This window comes from Bos javanicus, chromosome 10, assembly GCF_032452875.1.
Source record: "Bos javanicus breed banteng chromosome 10, ARS-OSU_banteng_1.0, whole genome shotgun sequence".
Taxonomy (NCBI): domain Eukaryota; kingdom Metazoa; phylum Chordata; class Mammalia; order Artiodactyla; family Bovidae; genus Bos; species Bos javanicus.
Genome location: NC_083877.1, coordinates 18,811,105 through 18,833,585, shown reverse-complemented (window position 1 = coordinate 18,833,585; position 22,481 = coordinate 18,811,105). Strand labels below are relative to the sequence as shown.

General features: G+C 36.7%; 1 protein-coding gene across 16 annotated transcripts in view; it reads left to right on the top strand.

Annotated features, from left to right (window-relative positions):
* MYO9A (myosin IXA) overlaps positions 1-22,481 on the top strand; it is a 257,820-nt gene that overhangs the window by 84,830 nt on the left and 150,509 nt on the right. For 8 of the 16 annotated variants that reach the window (XM_061430247.1, XM_061430246.1, XM_061430250.1 and 5 more), the window contains 5 exons: positions 239-339; positions 3,480-3,606; positions 13,163-13,252; positions 17,497-17,613; positions 20,263-20,397. In XM_061430247.1, coding sequence (XP_061286231.1) covers positions 239-339; positions 3,480-3,606; positions 13,163-13,252; positions 17,497-17,613; positions 20,263-20,397 — 570 coding nt within the window. Of the gene's footprint in view, positions 1-238; positions 340-3,479; positions 3,607-13,162; positions 13,253-17,449; positions 17,614-20,262; positions 20,398-22,481 lie in introns of those variants that run through there. The other 8 variants (XM_061430254.1, XM_061430252.1, XM_061430257.1 and 5 more) reach the window with 2 other exon arrangements.

Below are 22,481 nucleotides of genomic sequence, written 5' to 3'. Positions count from 1 at the left end.
AAGTTACTTTTGAGATCCTTGCTTGGGTGGTTGTGAAGAAGAGGGAAAAGTTAACATACTGGTATTTAGGTAGGTATATGTTTGGTTTGCATGCTTGTAGTAGGATAAGAGTCTAATGAATTTGATGATATCTAAATATGCATAGGTATGCTTATCTAAAATTACTATATTTCTGAGTGGCTTAGGTTGCTTTTCAATAGGTAATTTTGATTTTTCTTTTCCATTTTTCTTAAAAAAGCAGGATTGCTTCACCGTGGAGGGGGAAGATTTGAGGCATGACTTTGAACGCTTACAACTAGCCATGGAAATGGTAGGATTTCTTCCCAAGACACGAAGACAGTGAGTTTATTTATTGTATTCCTTTACCCCCAGTAGAGATCCTTTGAAACAGTTTTCTAATATTCCTGATCTAGTGCCTTTTCCATCTTAAGCATTACTTAGAATTAGGAAATTTATTTTTGTAAAAGACTTGTTCTGAATTGCTTTCTTTTGTCATGAATTCTTTGAGAATCTATTGAAAATTAGAGCTCTTCTTCCTAAAAATGTAATCCATAAACATTTGCATATTATTACAGGACTTCATGGTGCCCCCCAAACCTCTCCATGTACCTTCCTTAACTGTTGCTTTATGACGCTTGTTGTGAAGGGAAGGAAACAATGTGGGGTGTAAGGGTGGGTTGCTTAAAGTAAAAGACAGGTGAGCTTACTTTCATAGAAAGTTCTTGTCAAGTTTAGGTGAGAGATAGAAAATAGGTATAATAACGTCCCTGAGTAAACTGAGTTCATGAGATGTAGAGCCCAAGTATAGGGATTATCTACTGGCTGGAAGAGAGGCATGTGTTCTTCTGAGACAGGAGGGAAGGACAATTGAGATGTAGATGTTTCACAGTAAGGGCCTAATATTAGATCATATAGTCCAGTGGTCTCCATTACTGTTTTTAAAAAAGGCATTATAATATGATGATCAGTATAATATGATGTGGGAAAGCATTTAAAAAATGTAATAATAAAGAAATCACCTTGGTTACTTTGTTTAAAAAAATACAAATTCTAAGACCTTTCTCTTAAGGATTCTAATTCAGTTCAGTTCAGTTCAGTCGCTCAGTCGTGTCCGACTCTCTGTGACCCCATGAATCGCAGCACGCCAGGCCTCCCTGTCCATCACCAACTCCTGGAGTTCACTCAGACTCACGTCCATCGACTCAGTGATGCCATCCAGCCGTCTCATCCTCTGTCGTCCCCTTCTCCTCCTGCCCCCAATCCCTCCCAGCATCAGAGTCTTTTCCAATGAGTCAACTCTTTGCATGAGGTGGCCAAAGTACTGGAGTTTCAGCTTCATCATCATTCCTTCCAAAGAAATCCCAGGGCTGATCTCCTTCAGAATGGACTGGTTGGATCTCCTTGCAGTCCAAGGGACTCTCAAGAGTCTTCTCCAGCACCACAGTTCAAAAGTATCAATTCTTTGGCATTCAGCCTTCTTCACAGTCCAACTCTCACATCCATACACGACACAGGAAAAACCATAGCCTTGACTAGACGAACCTTTGTTGGCAAAGTAATGTCTCTGCTTTTGAATATGGTATGTAGGTTGGTCATAACTTTCCTTCCAAGGAGTAAGCGTCTTTTAATTTCATGGCTGCAGTCACCATCTGCAATGATTTTGGAGCCCAAAAAAGTAAAGTCTGACACTGTTTCCACTGTTTCCCCATCTATTTCCCATGAAGTGATGGGATCAGATGCCATGATCTTAGTTTTCTGAATGTTGAGCTTTAAGCCAACTTTTTCACTCTCCACTTTCACTTTCATCAAGAGGCTTATTGGTTCCTCTTCACTTTCTGCCATAAGGGTGGTATCATCTGCATATCTGAGGTTATTGATATTTCTCCCAGCAATCTTGATTCCAGCTTGTGTTTCTTCCAGTCCAGCGTTTCTCATGATGTACTCTGCATATAAGTTAAATAAGCAGGGTGATAATATACAGCCTTGACGTACTCCTTTTCCTATTTGGAACCAGTCTGTTGTTCCATGTCCAGTTCTAACTGTTGCTTCATGATCTGCATGCAGATTTCTCAAGAGGCAGGTCAGGTGGTCTGGTAGTCCCATCTCTTTCAGAATTTTCCACAGTTTATTGTGATCCACACAGTCAAAGCCTTTGGCATAGTCAGATGTTTTTCTGGAACTCTCTTGCTTTTTCCATGATCCAGCGGATGTTGGCAATTTGATCTCTGGTTCCTCTGCCTTTTCTAAAACCAGCTTGAACATCAGGAAGTTCACGGTTCACGTATTGCTGAAGCCTGGCTTGGAGAATTTTGAGCATTACTTTACTAGCATGTGAGATGAGTGCAATTGTGCGGTAGTTTGAGCATTCTTTGGCGTTGCCTTTCTTTGGGATTGGAATGAAAACTGCCCTTTTCCAGTCCTGTGGCCACTGCTGAGTTTTCCAAATGTGCTGGCATATTGAGTGCAGCACTTTCACAGCATCATCGTTCAGGATTTGAAAGAGCTCAACTGGAATTCCATCACCTCCACTAGCTTTGTTCATAGTGATGCTTTCTAAGGCCCACTTGACTTCACATTCCAGGATGTCTGGCTCTAGGTCAGTGATAACACCATCGTGATTATCTGGGTCGTGAAGATCTTTTTTGTATTCTTCTGTGTATTCTTGCCACCCCTTCTTAATATCTTCTGCTTCTGTCAGGTCCATACCATTTCTGTCCTTTATCGAGCCCATCTTTGCATGAAATGTTCCCTTGGTATCTCTAATTCAGTAGATCTGAAATAGACAGTTTAGGGAAAGGACATTCCAGGTAGGATAAAGAGCACTTAGAAAGTCATGGACTTTTGAAACACCACAGAAGATTCAGACAATATTAAGTCCCCTTTAGGGCTTCCCTGGTGGCTCAGTGGTAAAGAATATGCCTGCCAAGGCAAGAAACATGGGTTCAGTCCCTTATCTGAGAAGATCCCATATGCCATGGAGTGACTAAGCCTGTGCCCCACAACTACTGAGCCTGTGCTCTAGAGCCGGCAGCCACGACTACTGAGTCCATGTGCCGCAGCTACTGAAGCCTGCAGTCTCTAGAGCCCGAGCTCTGTGACAGGAGAAGACAGCACAATGAGAAGCCTGCATACCACTACTAGAGAAAAGCCTATGCAGCAATGAAGACCCTGTACAGTCAAAAATAAATAAATAAAATTTAAAACAAAAAGAAAAAAGTCCCCTTCAAACAACTGTATCTGTATATCTGATGTAGATACAGTTCTTAAAGTGGATTTATATAAAGCACTTTGCACAGTGCCCGACATGGTAAACACTCAAGAAATTGTAGTTATGATTATTATCCTCATATTTCTTATTTATCTGAAGACTGAATACTCTGTATTTGTAGTGGTTAATTTGCTTCATTAGAATTTTAGAGTGAAATAAGCTTAAGAGAAGTCACATAAGCAAGCTGTAATTTATGGTTTTATTTTCACAGGATTTTCTCCCTTCTCTCAGCAATACTACATTTGGGTAATATCTGTTATAAAAAGAAGACATACCGGGATGACTCCATAGATATCTGTAATCCTGAAGTTCTGCCTGTTGTCTCAGAGTTATTAGAAGTGAGTAATTACATTCTCAGTTTTCATTTCAAATACTGGTAACTTTTCAGTTTTTATTTTGTGTAACTATTTTGTACGTATTAATGGGTTAATACTTTTAATTAATAGTGTTACTCCGGAAATTGGAATTATTTCTCTTATGTGTGCCAGACTGTTTAGAAGATTTGGGTTTTCTCCCCTGCTTCCCTTTGTCCCAGATATCTGTAACTCCTAAATTTACTGAATAGGATGAATATTTCACTCTCTACTATATCATGTTCTAGGTCTTTGTAAATTTTCTCCTACATAGTAGGATGTTGGTCACATTATTTTGTTGGAAGATGGGGTGTCCAGATGGGTGGAGAAAAGAGTACTACTTTTTCTTTCTTCATGGCTAAATAGGAGTCAAATGTCTTCATGTCCTATGACGTTTCTTCCCACATTAAGTTCCCCATTACCTTACTCTTTCTTCCTGGACTTATGATTCCTCATGTCTTCTCAGCTAACTGCTCATCTTAAAATGGGTGTAGTTTTTAATGGGTCCTCTCCTCTAATACAACAGGAAATATGTATGTATAAACTCACCTTGAGTATATTCACATATCTCCAAATATTTTTATGTGACTGTCTATATAAACATGATCTACACAACAAAGGAAACTATAAACAAATGGAAAGCCAACCTACGGAATAGGAGAAAATATTTCCAAACTATGCAACTGATGGAGGGATATTATATGGTATCACTTATATGTGAAATATAAAAATATGATGTTGTTGTTCAGTCGTTCAGATGTCCAACTCTTTTTGACCTCTTGGCCAGCACCCCAGGCCTCTCTGTCCTTCACCATCTCCTGAAGTGTGCCCAATTCATGCCTTTTGAAGTGATGCCATCCAGCCATCATCTCATCTTCTGACACCCTCTTCTCTTGCTCTCAATCTTTCCCAGCATCAGGGACTTTTGCAATGAGTCAGCTGTTTGCAACAGATGACCAGAGTACTGGAATTTCAGCTTCAACATCAGTCCTTCCAACAAGTATTCAGGGTTGATTTCCCTTAAGATTGACTGGTTTGATCTCCTTGCTATCAAAGGGACTCTCATATGATACAAATGAATTTAGTTACAAAATAGGAATACTCTCATAGATGTAGAAAACAAATTTATGGTTACCTATAAAGGAAAATGGGAGGGAGGGATGAATTAGGAATTTGGGATTACCTGATACATACTACTGTATGTAAAATAGATGAACAATAAGGACCTACTGCATAGCACAGGGAACTGTATTCAGTATTTTATAATAACCTATAATGGAAAGGAATTTGAAAAAGGGTATGTATTTATATATATAAATAAAACTGAATCACTTTGCTGTATACGTGAAACATTGTAAGTCAACTGTGTGTGTGTGTTAGTTGCTTAGTCATGTCCGACTCTTTGCAACCTCATGGACTGTGGCTTGCCAGGCTCCTCTGTCCGTGGGAGTCTCCAGAAAAGAATAATAGATTGGGTAGCCGTTCCTTTCCAAGATTATTTAGGTCAGTACGTTTTCCTCCTTCCCTCTTCACTGAGGTTGTTCCATATATTTGTCAAATAGTTTCCGTGTCGTGGCCTGCATTCTTTCCTGAGATTCCTCCAGCATCGTAAATGATTTGCTAAAAATTTATGTACAGTAAGATTCATGGATTAGGTATGTGTATATGCATGGATTGTGCCAAGTGCATAATGTTGTGTATCCTCCACTACAGTGTCTTACAAAAGAGTTTAGTTTCACAGCCCTGAAACTTCCCTGTGTGTCACCTATTCAACCCCTCCCTACAAAATACTGATGTTTTTACTAGCTTTGTAGGTTTGCTTTTTTCAGAATGTAACATAGATTCATATAGTATTAATATATCATGTTTTCAGACTTACTTGTTTCACTTAGCAGTATACATTTAAGATTCATCCAGTGTCTTTTCCTAGCTTGATAGCTCATTTCTTTTATTGCTGAATATTATTCCATAATGTGCATGTATCACAGTTTGCCTGTCCATTCACCTATTGAAAGTGAAAGTGAAAGTCGCTCAGTCGTGTCTGACTCTTTGCGACCCCATAGACTTTACAGTCCATGAAATTCTCCAGGCCAGAATACTGGAGTGAGTAGCCTTTCCCTTCTCCAGGTGAGCTTCCCAACCCAGGGATCGAACTCAGGTCTCCTGCATTGCAGGCAGATTCTTTACCAGCTGAGCCACAAGGGAAGCCCAAGAACACTGGAGTGGGTAGCCTATCCCTTCTCCAGCAGATCTTCCCCACCCAGGAATCGAACAGGGGTCTCCTGCATTGCAGGCGGATTCTTTACCAGCAGAGCTATTAGGGAAGCCCACCTATTGAAGACCATGTTAATTATTTCCAATTTTTTTTTTTTTTTTTTATAATTATTCAGTTCAGTTCAGTTCAGTTCAGTCGCTCAGTTGTGTCTGACTCTTTGCGACCCCATGAATCGCAGCACGCCAGGCCTCCCTGTCCATCACCAACTCCCGAAGTTCACCCAGACTCAATGTCCGTCGAGTCAGTGATGCCATCCAGCCATCTCATCCTCTGTCGTCCCCTTCTCCTCCTGCCCCCAATCCCTCCCAGCATCAGAGTCTTTTCCAGTGAGTCAACTCTTCGCATGAGGTGGCCAAAGTACTGGAGTTTCAGCTTCATCATCATTCCCTCCAAAGAAATCCCAGGGCTGATCTCCTTTAGAATGGACTGGTTGGATCTCCTTGCAGTCCAAGGGACTCTCAGGAGTCTTCTCCAACACCACAGTTGAAAAGCATCAATTCTTTGGCATTCAGCTTTCTTCACAGTCCAACTCTTACATCCATACATATTAGTAACCTTTTGTTTTTCCTGTTAAAATATCACTTATTTTTCAAATCTTGATTCATATACTGCTTCATCTGTTTTAACTGTATTAAATGGTTTAAACAGATTGCATCAGCATAGAACAATTTGCTTCTCCTTAGCATAATTCACTATTGGCTTTGTAACATAGTTAATTGTTTACCAGTTTGTCTCCATTATAAGGTAGTGGCAGTGTTCTTTGAGATCTGTGGATGTGCTTATTTATCTAAGCTTACAATGTTTTATTATTTTGTACATACCTTGCTGTTTGTTTATTAACTTTGATGGAATGAGTTAGCTTGGTAGAAGAGGCAGGAGGGAGTACTTTGAATTGGAACTAGACTCACTCATTAGAAAGGAGTTCCAGAATGTGGAGTGTGGTATCTGAAAGCTGTAATTTTGAAGGTCATGAGGGTCAGAAAATAGATCTTTCAGACAGGACTTCCAGGTGATATTTTAGTCGTTCATTTCATATTGTGGTGATACAGAGCACCGTGGCTCGTAATCTTTCTTAGAAGTTTAGGCATTCAGCAAGTACCAAGGCTTCTGGTCCGAGTGAAATATTTCTTTTTTGGTGAGAGACTAATGAGAGCAATTTAGGAAATTTAAAGAGGAACTCAGGTGTTTGTAAAAAAAAGGAGTGGGGGGCGGGAATCCAATTCTGAAAACTGGGCTTACCAGTGTTAAAGTTAGACTAACAACTAAGTGTGATTTGATAGCAAATCTCACCTTTTGAATTCAAGCTTCTTAAATTCCTTCTTATTTGGAGTGGTTCCTCTTTATAATTTGGAGTGGTTTGAGGAATGAAGTTTTAATAATAAGTAGAAAGAAGATATATCTTCAAAGTTAAGGAGCTAGACAAGATCTGACAACACCTACCAGAGTGTCCTGCCTATAGTTAGACCTTATTTTTATTTATCATTATCTTATTTAAAAAGTTTTTTTGTCCCTAAGGCTTGTGGGATTTTAGCTTCCCAACTAGGGATTGAACCTTGGCCCTTGGCAGTGAAACCACTGGGTCCAGACCACTGGACTGCCAGGGAATTCCCCCATGAAGTTTATTTATTCTGCACTGGGTCTTCATTGCTGCATTTGGGTTTTCTCTAGTTGTGGCGAGAGGGGGCTTCTCTCTTCATTGTAGTGCACTGGCTTCTCATTGCGATGGCTTCTATTGTGGAGCTCGGGCTCTAGCAGGCTTCAGTAGTTGCAGCTCTCAGGCTCTAGAGTACAGACAGGCTCAGTAGTTGTAGCACGTGGGCTTAGCTGCTTCATGGCATGTGGGGTCTTCCCAGACTAGAGGTCGAACCCATGTCCCCTGCATTGACAGGCAGATTCTTAAGCACTGCCACCAGGGAAGTCCAATAAAATTTAAAGACTATTTGGAAAATTATAAAGGTAGCTGATTAAAATTTGAATTCAGTAATATTTTCTTAGGTTGCTTATTAATTCCAAATAAGATTAGTGTATTTTATGTGATTATGTTATGTGTGTAGACTTGTGTATGATCATTGTCAAGTTTTAGTGCCAGCATTAAATCAGCTCCTTAAAATGAATTGGGTAGTTTTTCATTCTTTAAAATCTTTTTTCTGCATTTAATAGAAGAATCATTAGCAAGAATAATATGTTTGTTAAAGATATGAATAATATCAACCCTATGACCAATGGTATTTAATGTTCCTCCAATTAGTTTTATGTTGACTGATTTTTCAGGATTTTAAAATCTGGTTTGAGTTAATTTTGATGATTTGTGTTTTTCTGAGAAATAATTTGTTGATTAAATGTTTAAAGCATACTACTTTTGTATTCATTGTGAATACTTTGTTAATGTTTAAATTATTTTTCTCTATGATGTTAGCTTTCTATTCATGTTTCTTAATGTTCTTTCTACTCATGTTTTCTTCTGATACATAATTTGTCTTTCATTTCTTATATACCTGTATGTATTGATTTATATTTTTATCATATTTTCTCTTTTCTGTTAAAATATGAAATATTTTTTAGAATATATATGAAAAAGGTAAAATAAATACCTGTAGACTCAAAATATTATCCAAATAATAAAATATTACATGTAATTGAAGTCCACTGTGTACTTTGCCCAGCAGAAGTATAAATACTACTATGAATTTAGTTTTTTTCCAAGTTTTTATTAATTGAAATTTTAAATGCGGTCAAAAGTGGAGAGATCCCCAAGTACCCATTGTTAAGCTTCACCACTTATTAATGTGGCCTGTCTCTTTTCATCTGTATCTTCACCTCTGTTCCTTCCCAATTCTTTTAAAACAAATTCTAAAATAAAATCCCAGTTATCTAAAAGCTAAGGGCTATGTTTGTAAAAATATTCATAATAATTAGGAAATTACTGTATAGCACAGGGAACCCTACTCAGTACTCTGTGATGGCCTATATGGGAAAAGAATCTTTAAAAAAAAGGTGGATATATATATAAAAATATGGCTTTGCATGTGGCACAGTGGTAAAGAATCTGTCTGCCAGTGCAGAAGACGCGGTTTTGATCACCCAGTTGGGAAGATCCCTTGGAGTCAGAAATGGCAACCCACTCCAGTATTCTTGCCTGAAAAATTCCATGGACAGAGGAACTGATGGGCTGCAGTTCATGGAGTTGCAAAGTGTCAGACACAACTGAGCAGGCATGCACGTATATTTACAATGGATTCACCTTTCCGCACACTCGAAACTGACACAACACTACAAATCATCCATACTCCCAAAATTTTTTTTTAAAATTCACAATGTTATTAAAACATCTAAAAATAAATAAGTTGGTTTTTAGTCTCAGCTATATAGTCAGTGTTGAGATTTTCTTTTTTTTAATGATTTCCCTACAATTTCTTATTTTTCATTGAGTTATAATTGAGATACAACAGTAGTTCCAGCTGTTAAACATAATACAATATATTTCAAATATACAAAATACAATATATTTCAAAATGATCATAGTAAGTCTAATCAACATCTTTCAGGATACATAGTTACAAAAAGTTTGTTTTCTTGTGATTTGGATTTCTAAGACCTTTTTTAGCAACTTTTAAATATGGAATACAATTTTTATTAACTGTTGTTACCATGTTGTGCGTTCCATTCCCATGACGTGTGACCTTTATATTGTATCTTGAAGTTTGTACCTTCTGCCTTGAATTTGTTGTTGTTGTTCAGTTGCTCAGTCATGTCCAACTCTGCCACCCCATGGACTACAGCACGCCAGGCCTCCCTATCCTTCTCTATCTCCCAGAGTTTGCTCAAACTCATGTCCATTGAGTGGGTGATGCCATCCAACCATTTCATCCTCTGTCGTCCCCTTCTCCTCCTGCCCTCAATGTTTCCCAGCATCAGGGTCTTTTCCAGTGAGTCGGCTCTGCTCATCAGGTAGCTAAAGTATTGGAGTTTCAGCTTCAGCATCAGTCCTTCCAATGAATCAGTTCAGTTCATTCACTCAGTCATGCCTGACTATTTGCAACCCCATGAACTGCAGCACTCCAGGCTTTCCTGTCCATCACCAACTTCCAGAGTCCACCCAAACCTATGTCCATTGTGTTGGCAATGCCATGTAACTATCTCATCCTCTGTCATCCCATTCTCCTCCCACCCTCCATTTTTCCCAGCATCAGGGTCTTTTCAAATGAGTCAGCTCTCTGCATCAGGTGGCCAAAATATTGGAGTTTCAGCATCAACTCCATCAACTCCAATGAACACCCAGGACTGGTCTCCTTTAGGATGGACTGGTTGTATCTCCTTGCAGTCAAAGGGACTCTCAAGAGTCTTCTCCAACACCACAGTTCAAAAGCATCAATTCTTCTGAATATTCAGGGTTGATTTCCTTTAGGATTGACTGATTTGATCTCCTTGCTGTCCAAGGGACTTAGAATCATCTTCTCCAGCACCACGGTTTGAAAGCATCGACTCTTTGGTGCTCGGCCTTCTTTATAGTCTAACTCTCATGTCCGTACATGACTAATGGAAAAACCATAGCTTTGGCTATACAGACCTTTGTCAGCAAAGTGATGTCCTTGCTTTTTAATACGCTATCTAAGTTCATCAAAACTTTCTCCCAAGGAGCAAGATCTTGTAATTTCATGACCGCAGTCACTGTTGCAGTGATTTCAAAGCCCAAGAAAATAAAATCTGTCACTGTTTCAATTTTTTCCCTATCTATTTACCATGAAGTGGTTGGACCAAATGTCATGATCTTATTTTTTTGAATGTTGAGTTTTAAGCCAGCTTTTTCACTCTCCTCTTTTACTTTCATAAAGAGGCTCTTTAGTTCCTCTTCGCTTTCTGCCCTTAGGGTAGTGTCATCTGCATATCTGAGGTTATTGATATTTCTCCTGGCAATCTTGATTCTAGCTTGTGCTTCATCCAGCTTGGCATTTTGCATGATGTACTGTCTATATAAGTTAAATAAACAGGGTGACCCAATACAGCCTTGACGTACTCCTTTCCTAATTTTGAGCCAGTCCATTGTTCTGTGTCCAGTTCTAACTGTTTCTTCTTGACCTGCACACAGAAGGCAGGTATTTCCATCTCTTTAAGGTCTTAATTTTCCAGTTTGTTGTGATCAGTGTAGTCAAAGGCTTTAGTGTAGTCAATGAAGTAGTTGTTTTTTCTGTAATTTCTTGCTTTTTCTATGATCCAGTAGATGTTGGCAATTTGCTCTCTGGTTCCTCTGTGTTTTCTAAATCCAGCTTGTACAGCTGGAATTTCTTGGTTCACATACTGTTGAAACCTAGCTTGAAGGATTTTGAGCATTACCTTGCTAGCATGTGAAATGAGCACAACTGTATCATAGTTTGAACATTTTTTGGCATTGCCTTTCTTTGGGATTGGAATGAAAACTGACCTTTTCCAGTCCTGTGGCCACTGCTGAGTTTTCCAAATTTGCCGGCACATTGAGTGTTGCACTTTAACAGCATCATCTTTTAGGACTTGAAATAGCTCAGCTGAAATTCCATCACCTCCCCTAGTTGAATTTAGTTTTTATCATTCCCATTCTTATTTTTATATTTTCAAAATAGATAGATGTGTCCATGAAGAATATATAGTTTTGTTCTGAATGTTTTCACACTTTATATGTGTTATACTGTATGTATCATTCTAAAACTTGACTTTTTGACTTCATATTTTGTTTTTAAGATTTTTCAGTGTTGGCTTATATATTCTAGATTCTTCTTTGAGCTGTTGTATAAAATTCTCTTATATGAATAAAACATAATTTTTCTTTTTTAGTGGGGAGTGAGGTTATTTGTAATTTTCCATTTATAGATAGTAGTATGATAGGCCTTGTACATGTATCCTTGTTAACATGTGTGAGAATTATTCTAGGATATAATTCAAGGGGAAAAATCTTGTCTATGGTATGTACACATATTGAGCTTTATTGTTACTGACATATTACTGTCGATAGTGATTATACCAATTTATATAAGGGTATGGAAGTCACCTTTGCCCATGTTGTTGCCAATTTACATTTGTTTGTTCCTTTAAAAACATCTTACATCTGTTGCATAGGTCATTCATTTTCCGATGTTCAGTTTTAATAATAATTGCTTGCATGAAGAAATACTCCTCAGAATATTACAGTTTTTTTTTTTATTATGTTTTTTCTTAGTTTTGTCATTTTGTGTAATCTGCATTATTGATAATTTGATTCTTGAAATATTTTAAATATATCTGAAAGGTTGAGGTTTTTATATTTAAACTTTGGCTATTCAGCTTATGTAATCTGCATTATTGATAATTTGATTCTTGAAATTTAAAATATATCTGAAAGGTTGAGGTTTTTATATTTAAACTTTGGCTATTCATCTTTGAAGTTAATTTGCCTCAATATGTTTCTGTTGTTTGGAATTTGAAGATTCAGCAATGGATGCTCCAAAAGAAGGTTTATTTTCTTTATGGTGTAATCTTATTTTAAAACATGATTGACTTGTCATGAGTTTGCTGGTGGCAGGGTAATGACTCACTATTGTTTTATAAGTATAAAAACATGAACTGAAGTGATACACGAGAAATTCATGATTATTTTGGCTTCGGTAGAGAGAGTAAGAATAAAGGAAGCATCAGCTTTATTTTGAAGTTTAACATCTGTAAGTGAGAATAAACATCTGAAACATCAGTAACTATCCATTGTAATGTTCTTGGAATTCAAGAAGTATTGTTGTGCTGTCCCTGGTGGTCCAGTGGCTAAGACTCCACGCTCCCAAAGCAGGTGACCTGGCTTTGATTACTGGTCAGGGAGCTCAGATCCCATATGCCACAACTTAGACTTGGTGCAGCCAGATAAATTTAGTTAATAAATAAGAATTAAGAAAAAAAAGTATTGTCGTTTTTTAGTCCTTGTATCCGGGTTGTGGGATTATGACTGACTGTCTTAAAATATTTTTTGTGCTAATGTATATTTTTCATACTCTGCACAGTGAAACATGTTTCTCTATTATGATCAGAAAGAAAACTTTAAAAAGACCAAACTGTCTTATTTACCCTTTATGTCTTTTCTGTGGGGAAGAAGGGTGAGTGGGACACTTAAATTCCACTTTGACCAGAAACTAAATTGCCCAGTGTATTGTCTTTTTGTTTTTTCTCTGTTGCATATTTGCTTTTCTCATTATTTTTTTCTGTTTGACATTTCAATAAGTAATTCAACCATTGTTATAAATCTTATATTGAATTTACTTTTCTGCTTTATAGGTTAAAGAAGAGATGCTATTCGAAGCACTAGTTACAAGGAAGACTGTGACAGTGGGAGAAAAGCTTATTTTACCATACAAATTGGCAGAGGTATGAATAGATTTTCTTTGAAATCAGGGAGCTCTAAGTGCTTTTTGAAGTTTAGGTTTATATTCTTGCTCTTAATAGAATGAAAATGACAGTAGTGTTGATTGAAATATTTTCTGGGCTCTTGAAACTTGATTATGAATTTTCTATCAACTTGGAAACTTTTAAAGTTGAATGTGACTTAAAACAGTATGCTTACATTTTTCTCTAATGATCTTAATCTCATCACCATTTTTAATTTTCAATTGATTTATATAGGTAGGTAGCAGTATTTGACACAAATGATTTTTCCTTCTTGAGCGCATCATATCTCCTGGCACATCATACTCTTGGGTTACTTTTTCATTGTTGGCCACTCCTTTGCAGTTCTTTTTGTTTGTTTGTTTTTTCTTCTTCCTGATTCTGTTGATAAAGGATGGGGTTCCGTAGGACAGTCTTTGTCTTTCCTTCTGTATACTTTTTATCTCAGTTGTCTCACTCAGTCCCATGGCTTTAAATATCATCTGTATAGTAAGGCTTCCATTAAAGTTTTATTGCTACAGGGAGCCAATATTACTGTTTTACCACTCAAGTATATGAAAGTGAAGTGAAGTGAAAGTCGCTCAGTTGTGTCCGACTCTTTGTGACCCCATGGACTATGCAGTCCATGGAATTCTCCAGGCCAGAATACTGAAGTGGGTAGCCTTTCCCTCCTCCAGGGGATCTTCCCTTCCCAGGGATCATACCCAGGTCTCCCACATTGCAGGTGGATTCTTTACCAGCTCAGCCACAAGGGAAGCCCAAGAATACTGGTAGTATATAGGAGTAGGAAAATTATTGAAAGGTCTACTACTTTATGGTGAAATTTTACAAAAATGATGAGAAATCATAGTGATGATTATTATAAAGATAGGATAAGAATATGAGACTAGAAGACACAGAGGTGGGAAAATAGTAATTTAAGTGTAGAGAATGCTTTCTAGGCAGACGTTGATCCATTTATCCCATATTTTTTGGGTCTCTCCTGATTGTACCTGTAAGTCCATGTTTCTTCATTATTCAGGTATCTTATGTCATATTTTATAGTTGCCAACTTTGAGAGCACCTTTGTAGACCACAGAAAAAGTCAAACCATTTAAGAGTTTTGCTCTTCTTTTACATAAATCAATGCTTTTATATTTTCTTTCTCAACTTTTTTGATGATTAAATATTTGTTATGTTATTTGATCTTTTAACTTTAAATTCAGCTTTCTGAGATTATTTTTGTTGCCCCTGTTTTATTTTGGTTTATGTTTGTTTGGTCTGGAAGATCCACTGGAGTAGGAAATGGTACCTCAGTCCAGTATTCTTGCCTGGAAGAATCCATGGGCAGAGGAGCCTGTGGGCTGCATCCCTTGGGGCTGCAAAGAGTCAGACATGATTGAGGGACTGAGCATGTTTGTTTGGTATATTTATTTATTTAGTAAATATTTGAAAAAGCTTTTTGTGCCTAGAATTGTACTAGGCATTATGGGTAAAATGAAGAGCAGTCCTTAAGGATTTTAGTATTGTATCTGAAGAGCAATGGAAAGAAGTGTTTTAAGCAAAAAAGTTGCCTTAGAGGTTTTTTTTTTTTTTTAGGACAGTCTGACAGCAATGTGAACAATCAGTTGGAGGAGAATGTGTTAGTTTCCTGTAGCTGTGTAACAAGCTTTAGTGACTTAATACAACACAAAGTTATTATCAGAAAGTTTCTGTGGATCTGGGGCTGGGTTAGCTGGGTCCTCTGCTCAGGGTTTTACCAGGCTGAAGTCAAGATATTCTTGGTGGCTCTTCTTTAATCTGACTCAACATCCTCTTTCAGGTTCACAATTTGTTGGCAGGATTCACTTCCTTGTAGGACTGAGGTCCATAATTTCTTGTTTGCTGTCAGGGGCCATTCTCAGCAGCTGGAGTGTACTTGGCATTTCCTATCATGTGGTCCTGTACACAACACAGCAGTTTACTTCTTCAGGTCCAACATGAGAACCTCTGATGCATGCGCTGACTCCCTAGTAAGCCACCTCTACCTGGGACAGTATCTCTTGGGTTGACTAAAAATTTCAGCTGATTTGGGGCCATAATTATATATTTAAAATCCCTTCACCATTGTCATATAACATAAGATAGTTATAGGAGTGAAATCCATCATCTTTACAGTCTTTTTGTCACTAATTGTGAGGGGATTTAGAGAGGGAGGGGATTTAGAGAGCATGTATACTCAGTGATGGGAGTCTTGGGAACCATCTTAGGATTCTAACACAGAGGGCAAGAGTAAATGTGCAAAGATGAGTTTGGAGGCTGTAGTAGTTACTACTCCTGAGAAGAAAGATGCTTGCTGCTGTATCTAGAAAGGTGACATTCTGATAGGGAGAAATGGGTGTATTTAAAAATTTAGAAGATTAAGTCAACAAGATTTGGCAATGAGTTCTTAGTGGGAATCAGGGAGGAAGAAGGAGACATCAGGCATGAATCCTGATTTTGTGGTACCTACAACTATAAGAATATTGGTAACATTCAGTGAGACAGGAAACACTAAACAAGATCTTGTTTGAGTGGGAAAATAATTAATTGGTATTTGGGCTAAGAGTCGTACACGACTGAGCGACTTCACTTTCACTTTTCACTTTCATGCATTGGAGAAGGAAATGGCAACCCACTCCAGTGTTCTTGCCTGGAGAATCCCAGGGACGGGGGAGCCTGATGGGCTGCTGTCTCTGGGGTCGCACAGAGTTGGACACAACTGAAGCAACTTGGCAGCAGCAGCAGAGAGCTGTTTGAGGTCAAGCTATGACAAGACTGCATTTCAGAGAAAAGAGGCTAAAAGTATAATATTGGGAATTATGGTGCAAAAAAGCATATTCATATATTTGAATTTTCTCTGAATCTTTTAATTTGATATGAAAAGTTGTCCTTTAATGAAAAATTCAGCTCATTTATATTGATTATGGCAACTAGCATGTTTTCTTATTCTATGTTTTAAAATATTTTGCTTTTGCTGAATTTAATCAGATTTTCTTAATCCCATATTCCCCCCAACCACCCCTTAGAAGCATAGAATGATTATTCTCTCTGTATATTCTGCTATTGATTTTCTTGATATTTTAAAGATACTTGGTTCATCACTTGCCTAAGAATAGAATTTTAGGTCCACATTATTTTTTCTCTCAGAACTTCTAAACATTTTCCAATTATTTTCAAGTTTTAATTGTTGGATAGAGAATTTGATACCTGTTTTCTCTTTTTCTATGTAGGTTATAGTGTGTTCTAGCAACTTGAAGCTTTTTTTTCACTTAAATTCAGAAATTCATTCATCATTTATATGTAGTCAGTTGTAGTATTGTCTCCATATTACAGTTGTAAGAAAAGATTGTAGCCTAAGAGTTTCAGCAAGTTGACAAATCTCAAATTGTTAGAATAAGTAAGAAACTGAAATTGGAATATAGTCGAGCTCTTAATCAATGCTCTGTGCTTACTCTAATATATAAACATCAAAATAAGTCCCTAAATAATAAATATGTAAATTATTAGGATCTGTTTTTTTAAGTGATAGTATTCAATTGTCTAAGACATGTGCTTCCCCAACCCTCTTTTTAGGTTGTAGTGCCTTCCAAAAGTTGAATTTTCTTTAATATTCTTCATTTTTTAGATCAGTTTTGGGTTTTCACAAAAACTGAGTATAGATACAGAGTTTCCATAAACTGGGGAAAGCTTGAGGTGAGGGGAAAAAACAAATCACAATAACTCCATAATGAAAGAATTGTTAGTGTTTGGGGAGGAAGAAGTTCTAGATGTTACTGTGGATGACAGGCTGAAGACAACTAGGAATGTAATTGTGGTGATATTACTATTGTTTCAAGTGTCTGACTAGGATTCCACAGATAACTAAAGCTGTTTGCTAACAGGTTTATTCCTATGCCTGGAATATTCTTCCTCACTTTAACTGGCAAAGTTCATTTGTTAATAAACTTCTTATTCTACTTTCTTTACTAGATGAAATATATACCCCAATTTTTAGTAAAACTATTTTGAATTGAGTGACCTACATTCTGCTTTTTTAATCTTTCATGGCAGTTTTACCCTGGATTTCCTGAGTTTGATTAAATTAATGAGTATATATAGAAAACTTCAATTATAAATTATTTATATTGAGATAAAAATTAATTTCTATTTCAAGATAATAAGCTTTTTTTTTTTTTCCAGATTGTTGCCAATTTCACTTGGATTCCTAACTTTTTTTTTCCCCCTAGGCTGTGACAGTGAGGAACTCTATGGCTAAGTCTTTATATAGTGCCCTGTTTGACTGGATCGTTTTTCGGATTAATCATGCACTTATGAATAGTAAAGATTTGGAGCAAAATACCAAGGTAGACATATGTTGGACTCTAATATAGTTTTCCTGAAAAGCTGTTTTAATAAAATGGTTAATACATGACATTTAAAAACACAGAATTATATATAGCAATAAGTATCACCTTATAGTATTTCCTGCTATTTTTCTCCTTAATACTGTTTCTGTGACCCTATTCAGGGAAACCGTTCTTTCTGTGTGTCAGAGCTTTTACTCTATGTCCTTACGTTCCTGTAGATGTACCTGTACAGAATTGCTTTTAAATGTAAAAATAGTATCATGCTGCCTGTATTGTTTCTGATTTGTGTTTTTTTAACCTAGCTATGTCTTGATATATATCTGGACCTCATTATTTTTAATATTGTAACTATATAATATGCATATGTAGCATAAATTACCCCATTCAAATACATTTTTTATTGTTATAAATGATTATGTAACAGATATTCTTTGTGCCAATTTCTCTAGGATAAAATCCTCAAATTGTTGGACTTAAGGATACATATATATTTAAAAAGTTTGGTTGCTACTGCTAAGTGGCTTTTCAAAAAAGACAACACCTCGTTAGTGATGAATGAAAGTGCCTGTTTCCCTGTAACTTAACTCAGTTGAATATTATCAGTATTTTCATCTTGCTAATCTGATAAGGGGGATTACGAATCGTTTCAGTGTTAGATGAAAGTCAAGTATCTTCTCATGTTTTCTCTATTTCTTTTCTTTATTATTTCTTTATATATTTTTGCTATTTTTATCTTATTTGTCATTTTATTACAAGTCATTTTGGATATTGCAGAGACAAAGTTTCTGATATATAGTGCAAATATTTTCTCTTAACTTTTAAGATTTGTTTGTATTATGTTTTTAAGCCTATATATTTTAAAGGTTTGTCCCCAGTTAAATCTGTCATTATTTTACTTTATTGCCCTAGGTTTTATTTGTTGATTTTTCTTATATAGGAAGGGCTCGTCTAGGCCAAGTTTATAAAATATGAATGTTTATTCTCATCCTTTCAGAATTTAATTTTCGATGTTCATGTTTGTGTTCACAATTATGTTTATGTTTTTTCCCCTGTTGGAATTTATAAACATGGTAGATTTTAGATATTTACCTTTAATCTTTTCAAATCCATTTTTATTTTCCAACAACTTTTATGAAATAGTCTACCTTTTCAGGCCAAATAGCAATGTCATCTTTGTCTACTTAATGTCTACTTAATCCTACCATCTTAAATTTATTAATACAATTGCTCTTATATGATCATGTCATGCCTTAAGTCCACTAGTAGGAAATTGATTTCAATTTTAATCTAATTTACCAAACTGATTTCTTTTGAAGGTCATTATTTTCACTGCTTTTTGTAAGGGCTTAGAATTAGTCAATCGGAGAAGGCAATGGCACCCCACTCCAGTACTCTTGCCTGGAAAATACCATGGACGGAGGAGCCTGGTAGGCTGCAGTCCTTGGGGTCGCTAAGAGTCAGACACGACTGAGCGACTTCACTTTCTCTTTTCACTTTCATGCATTGGAGAAGGAAATGGCAACCCATTCCAGTGTTCTTGCCTGGAGAATCCCAGGGACGGGGAAGCCTGGTGGGCTGCCATCTATGGGGTCACACAGAGTCGGACACGACTGAAGTGTCTTAGCATAGCATAGCATAGAATTAGTCAGCAGAAGTAATCAAACAAAATACTCTTAATGGAGACTTTTAACAGTCTCTTGCTATTTATCGCTCATTATATCAGTCTGCCCAGTATCTTTCAGCACCAGTGGAGAAAAATTGTTTCATTTAATCACAACTGTCATACAACTCTATTTTAAGCATGAGATGGGGTGTGGGAAGAATAATGGTTTGGGGTGTTAGAACTGAATATTCATCATCCTTAGCAAGAAGTTAGAAGATTGTTTCTGGAAGTGAAATATCAAGAAATAGAAGAATAAACACTTTTTACTATATTATACTATTGTGTACCAAGCAACTGAAAAGATTTGAGTGTTTTTGACTTTAGGGAGCAGAAATTGAGGATGATGAAGTGGTTTGCTGTAATCTTTTTAGAACTGTTTAATGTCATAAATTTTTTTTTAAGTTACTGTCATAAATCTTGTATGACTTCTTTTGATAAAAAAATTTTCAATGTTTGATATCCAGTTTCATTTCTAGCCTGTGTAAGACAAGAAATATGCTTGTTAGCTTATCTTAAAGCAGAATTTTATTGGGATAGAGAAGTCAAACTAGGAAAATTTGCATGATCCTTTGGTAGAACCAGGCATACCCAGGATTAACCTAGCTTTACTTTACTAACCTTCTGACTTTCCAATAGCCTTTTTTTTTCCCCCCCCTTCCCTTGTCTCTGGGGTTTTAGAGATTTGTGGTATTGAGGTAACAAGTCTTTAACTCTGCTTTGTACATTTCTGTGAAGTAATCTATGAATTACATGTGTTAAAACCTTGGGTATATTTTTATAACTAAGATAAAATGATGAAGATAAAGAGAACTAAAATTTTTTTATTTGTAGTATATTTTGGTTGACCACTGGGTCCCCTCAAGTTTTCATCTACTGCTATTGAAGAACTTTGAACATTTTGTTACTTATATAGTGAAATATAAGTTCATGAAATAAATTTAAGCATCATTTTTTAACCATAATTTCTTTCTTGTTTTTCACAGACTTTGTCCATTGGTGTTCTTGATATTTTTGGGTTTGAAGATTATGAAAATAATAGCTTTGAACAGTTCTGTATTAATTTTGCTAATGAACGTTTACAACACTACTTTAATCAGCATATCTTTAAATTGGAGCAAGTGAGTACCTAAATGGGCTTCCCAGGTGGCTTGGTGGTAAAGCATCCGCCTGCCAATGCAGGAGATGTGGGTTCAATACCTGGGTTGGGAAGATCCCCGGGAGGAGGAAATGGCAATCCACTCTAGTATTCCTGCCTTGAAAATCCCAAGGACAGAGGAGCCTGACGGGTTACAGTCCATGGGTTCACAAAGAGTCGGACACAACTGAGTGACTGAGCACACACATGTGTGAGGATGTGAATGTGTGTTCACTTACCCCTTCCCCATTCCCTGAACCCCAACCTGTACCTTCATATACACCACATAAATTTTTTGAGTCATAGTCATGATAAGTATTTTAAATGTTGATTTCAATAAAGATATTATTATCTTCATATTAGTGTAAGCAAATGACAGATGAGAGCATAGTTTTTTGGGCCTTATCACACAGGGTTTTCTGTTTTAATTAAAAGGCCTTAAGTAGAATCAGTAATATGTGCTTATTTGATGGAACCTTTGAATGAAAAGATCTATGGGTTTGATTTGATTTTTGTTGATGTTTTTGATTTTTAATTGCTTTTGTGGCCTTGGTCACAGTGTGTCATATTAAGTATGCTTGTTTGATTCCTTTGATCTCTTAGTTCAAGGATGGGATAGAGGAGCTTATTAATAGAATCTTAAATCAGCTTAGAATGTGGATACAAAGAGATAGGACAGTGTAGAGAGACCAAATTGAGTAACTACATATCTTTTATGAGATGGTCAAATTGATTGAATTAGGATAGAAAGAGTAAGCCATCAGTTTACATGAGAATTCTTAGGGTAACTGCAGGGTTGAAAGTGTGGATTCTTTTTCTAAGCCAGATTTAAATTTAGTAACAAGTTGAGTTTATGGCCCAGAAGTTAAGTTTGAAGACATAAATAGAAGCTGGGTTCACACTCAACTGAAAGGAAATAATGAAGAAAAGAAATGAACAGAAAATCACAACAGTTTCCTGTCATTGGGGCTTGCTCTATCTTGGCTTTAAGCACAACTGTTTAAGCACCACTGTTAAAAGATAGTATTATTTTTTATAATATCACCTAACATGTAGTGCTTACCATTAAGCGATAGAAATAAAAATATACCAAAGATGCTTTGGGAGGAAACATTTTGATAATTTTAATTACTGAAGTTCACTTCTAATTATTGCCCAAAATTAATACATTTGCATTTAAGATGGGAGAAATATGTAATAAATGCCATGCAGGATGATAGGTACTAAAATCAAATATAAGGTAAAGTAGTGATAGAAAGGATGAAATTTATTAGAATTTGTTGAAAGTCTGCAGAGATTTCCTAGGAATAGAGTGATTCTGAAATAGAGTTTTGAATAGAAAGTTGAGCTCACCAGACTGTCAATGGGGAAAAGATATTTTAAACAAAGATAACAATATCTTTAAAACTGTGAGGCATAAAATAGCAGAGCACTTTTGATGAACTGGAAATGATTCAGTGTAGCAAAAATACAGGATATAAGGATGTGGGCAGGAAAGGAGATAAGTTTGATGAGATAGTCTCAATCAGATAGTTGTTCAGAGAAGATTAGAATTTTTCTGTTAGAGAATGGGGAGCTATTTGAAGTATGTGTAGCAAACATTTCAGAGAAGGCAATGGCACCCCACTCCAGTACTCTTGCCTGGAAAATCCCATGGACGGAGGAGCCTGGTGGGCTGCAGTCCGTGGGGTTGCTAGAGTCGGACATGACTGAACAACTTCATTTTCACTTTTCACTTTCATGCATTGGAGAAGGAAATGGCAACCCACTCCAGTGTTCTTGCCTGGAGAATCCCAGGGACGGGGAAGCCTGGTGGGCTGCCGACCATGGGGTCGCACAGAGTCGGACACGACTGAAGCGACTTAGCAGCAGCAGTAGCAGCAAACATTTGAATTGGCACTGTGGAAGATGTATTGAAGGGAGTCAGTTATATTTCAGGCACTGTTAGGCATTGAAGATAAACAGTTTAGAATTGAAGAATCTTATTATTGAGTTCATAATCTAGTGAGTTGTTCTTTTGTCTGTTCCTCTTCTGGGGATATCAGACTAGGAAATTTTGACCAAACT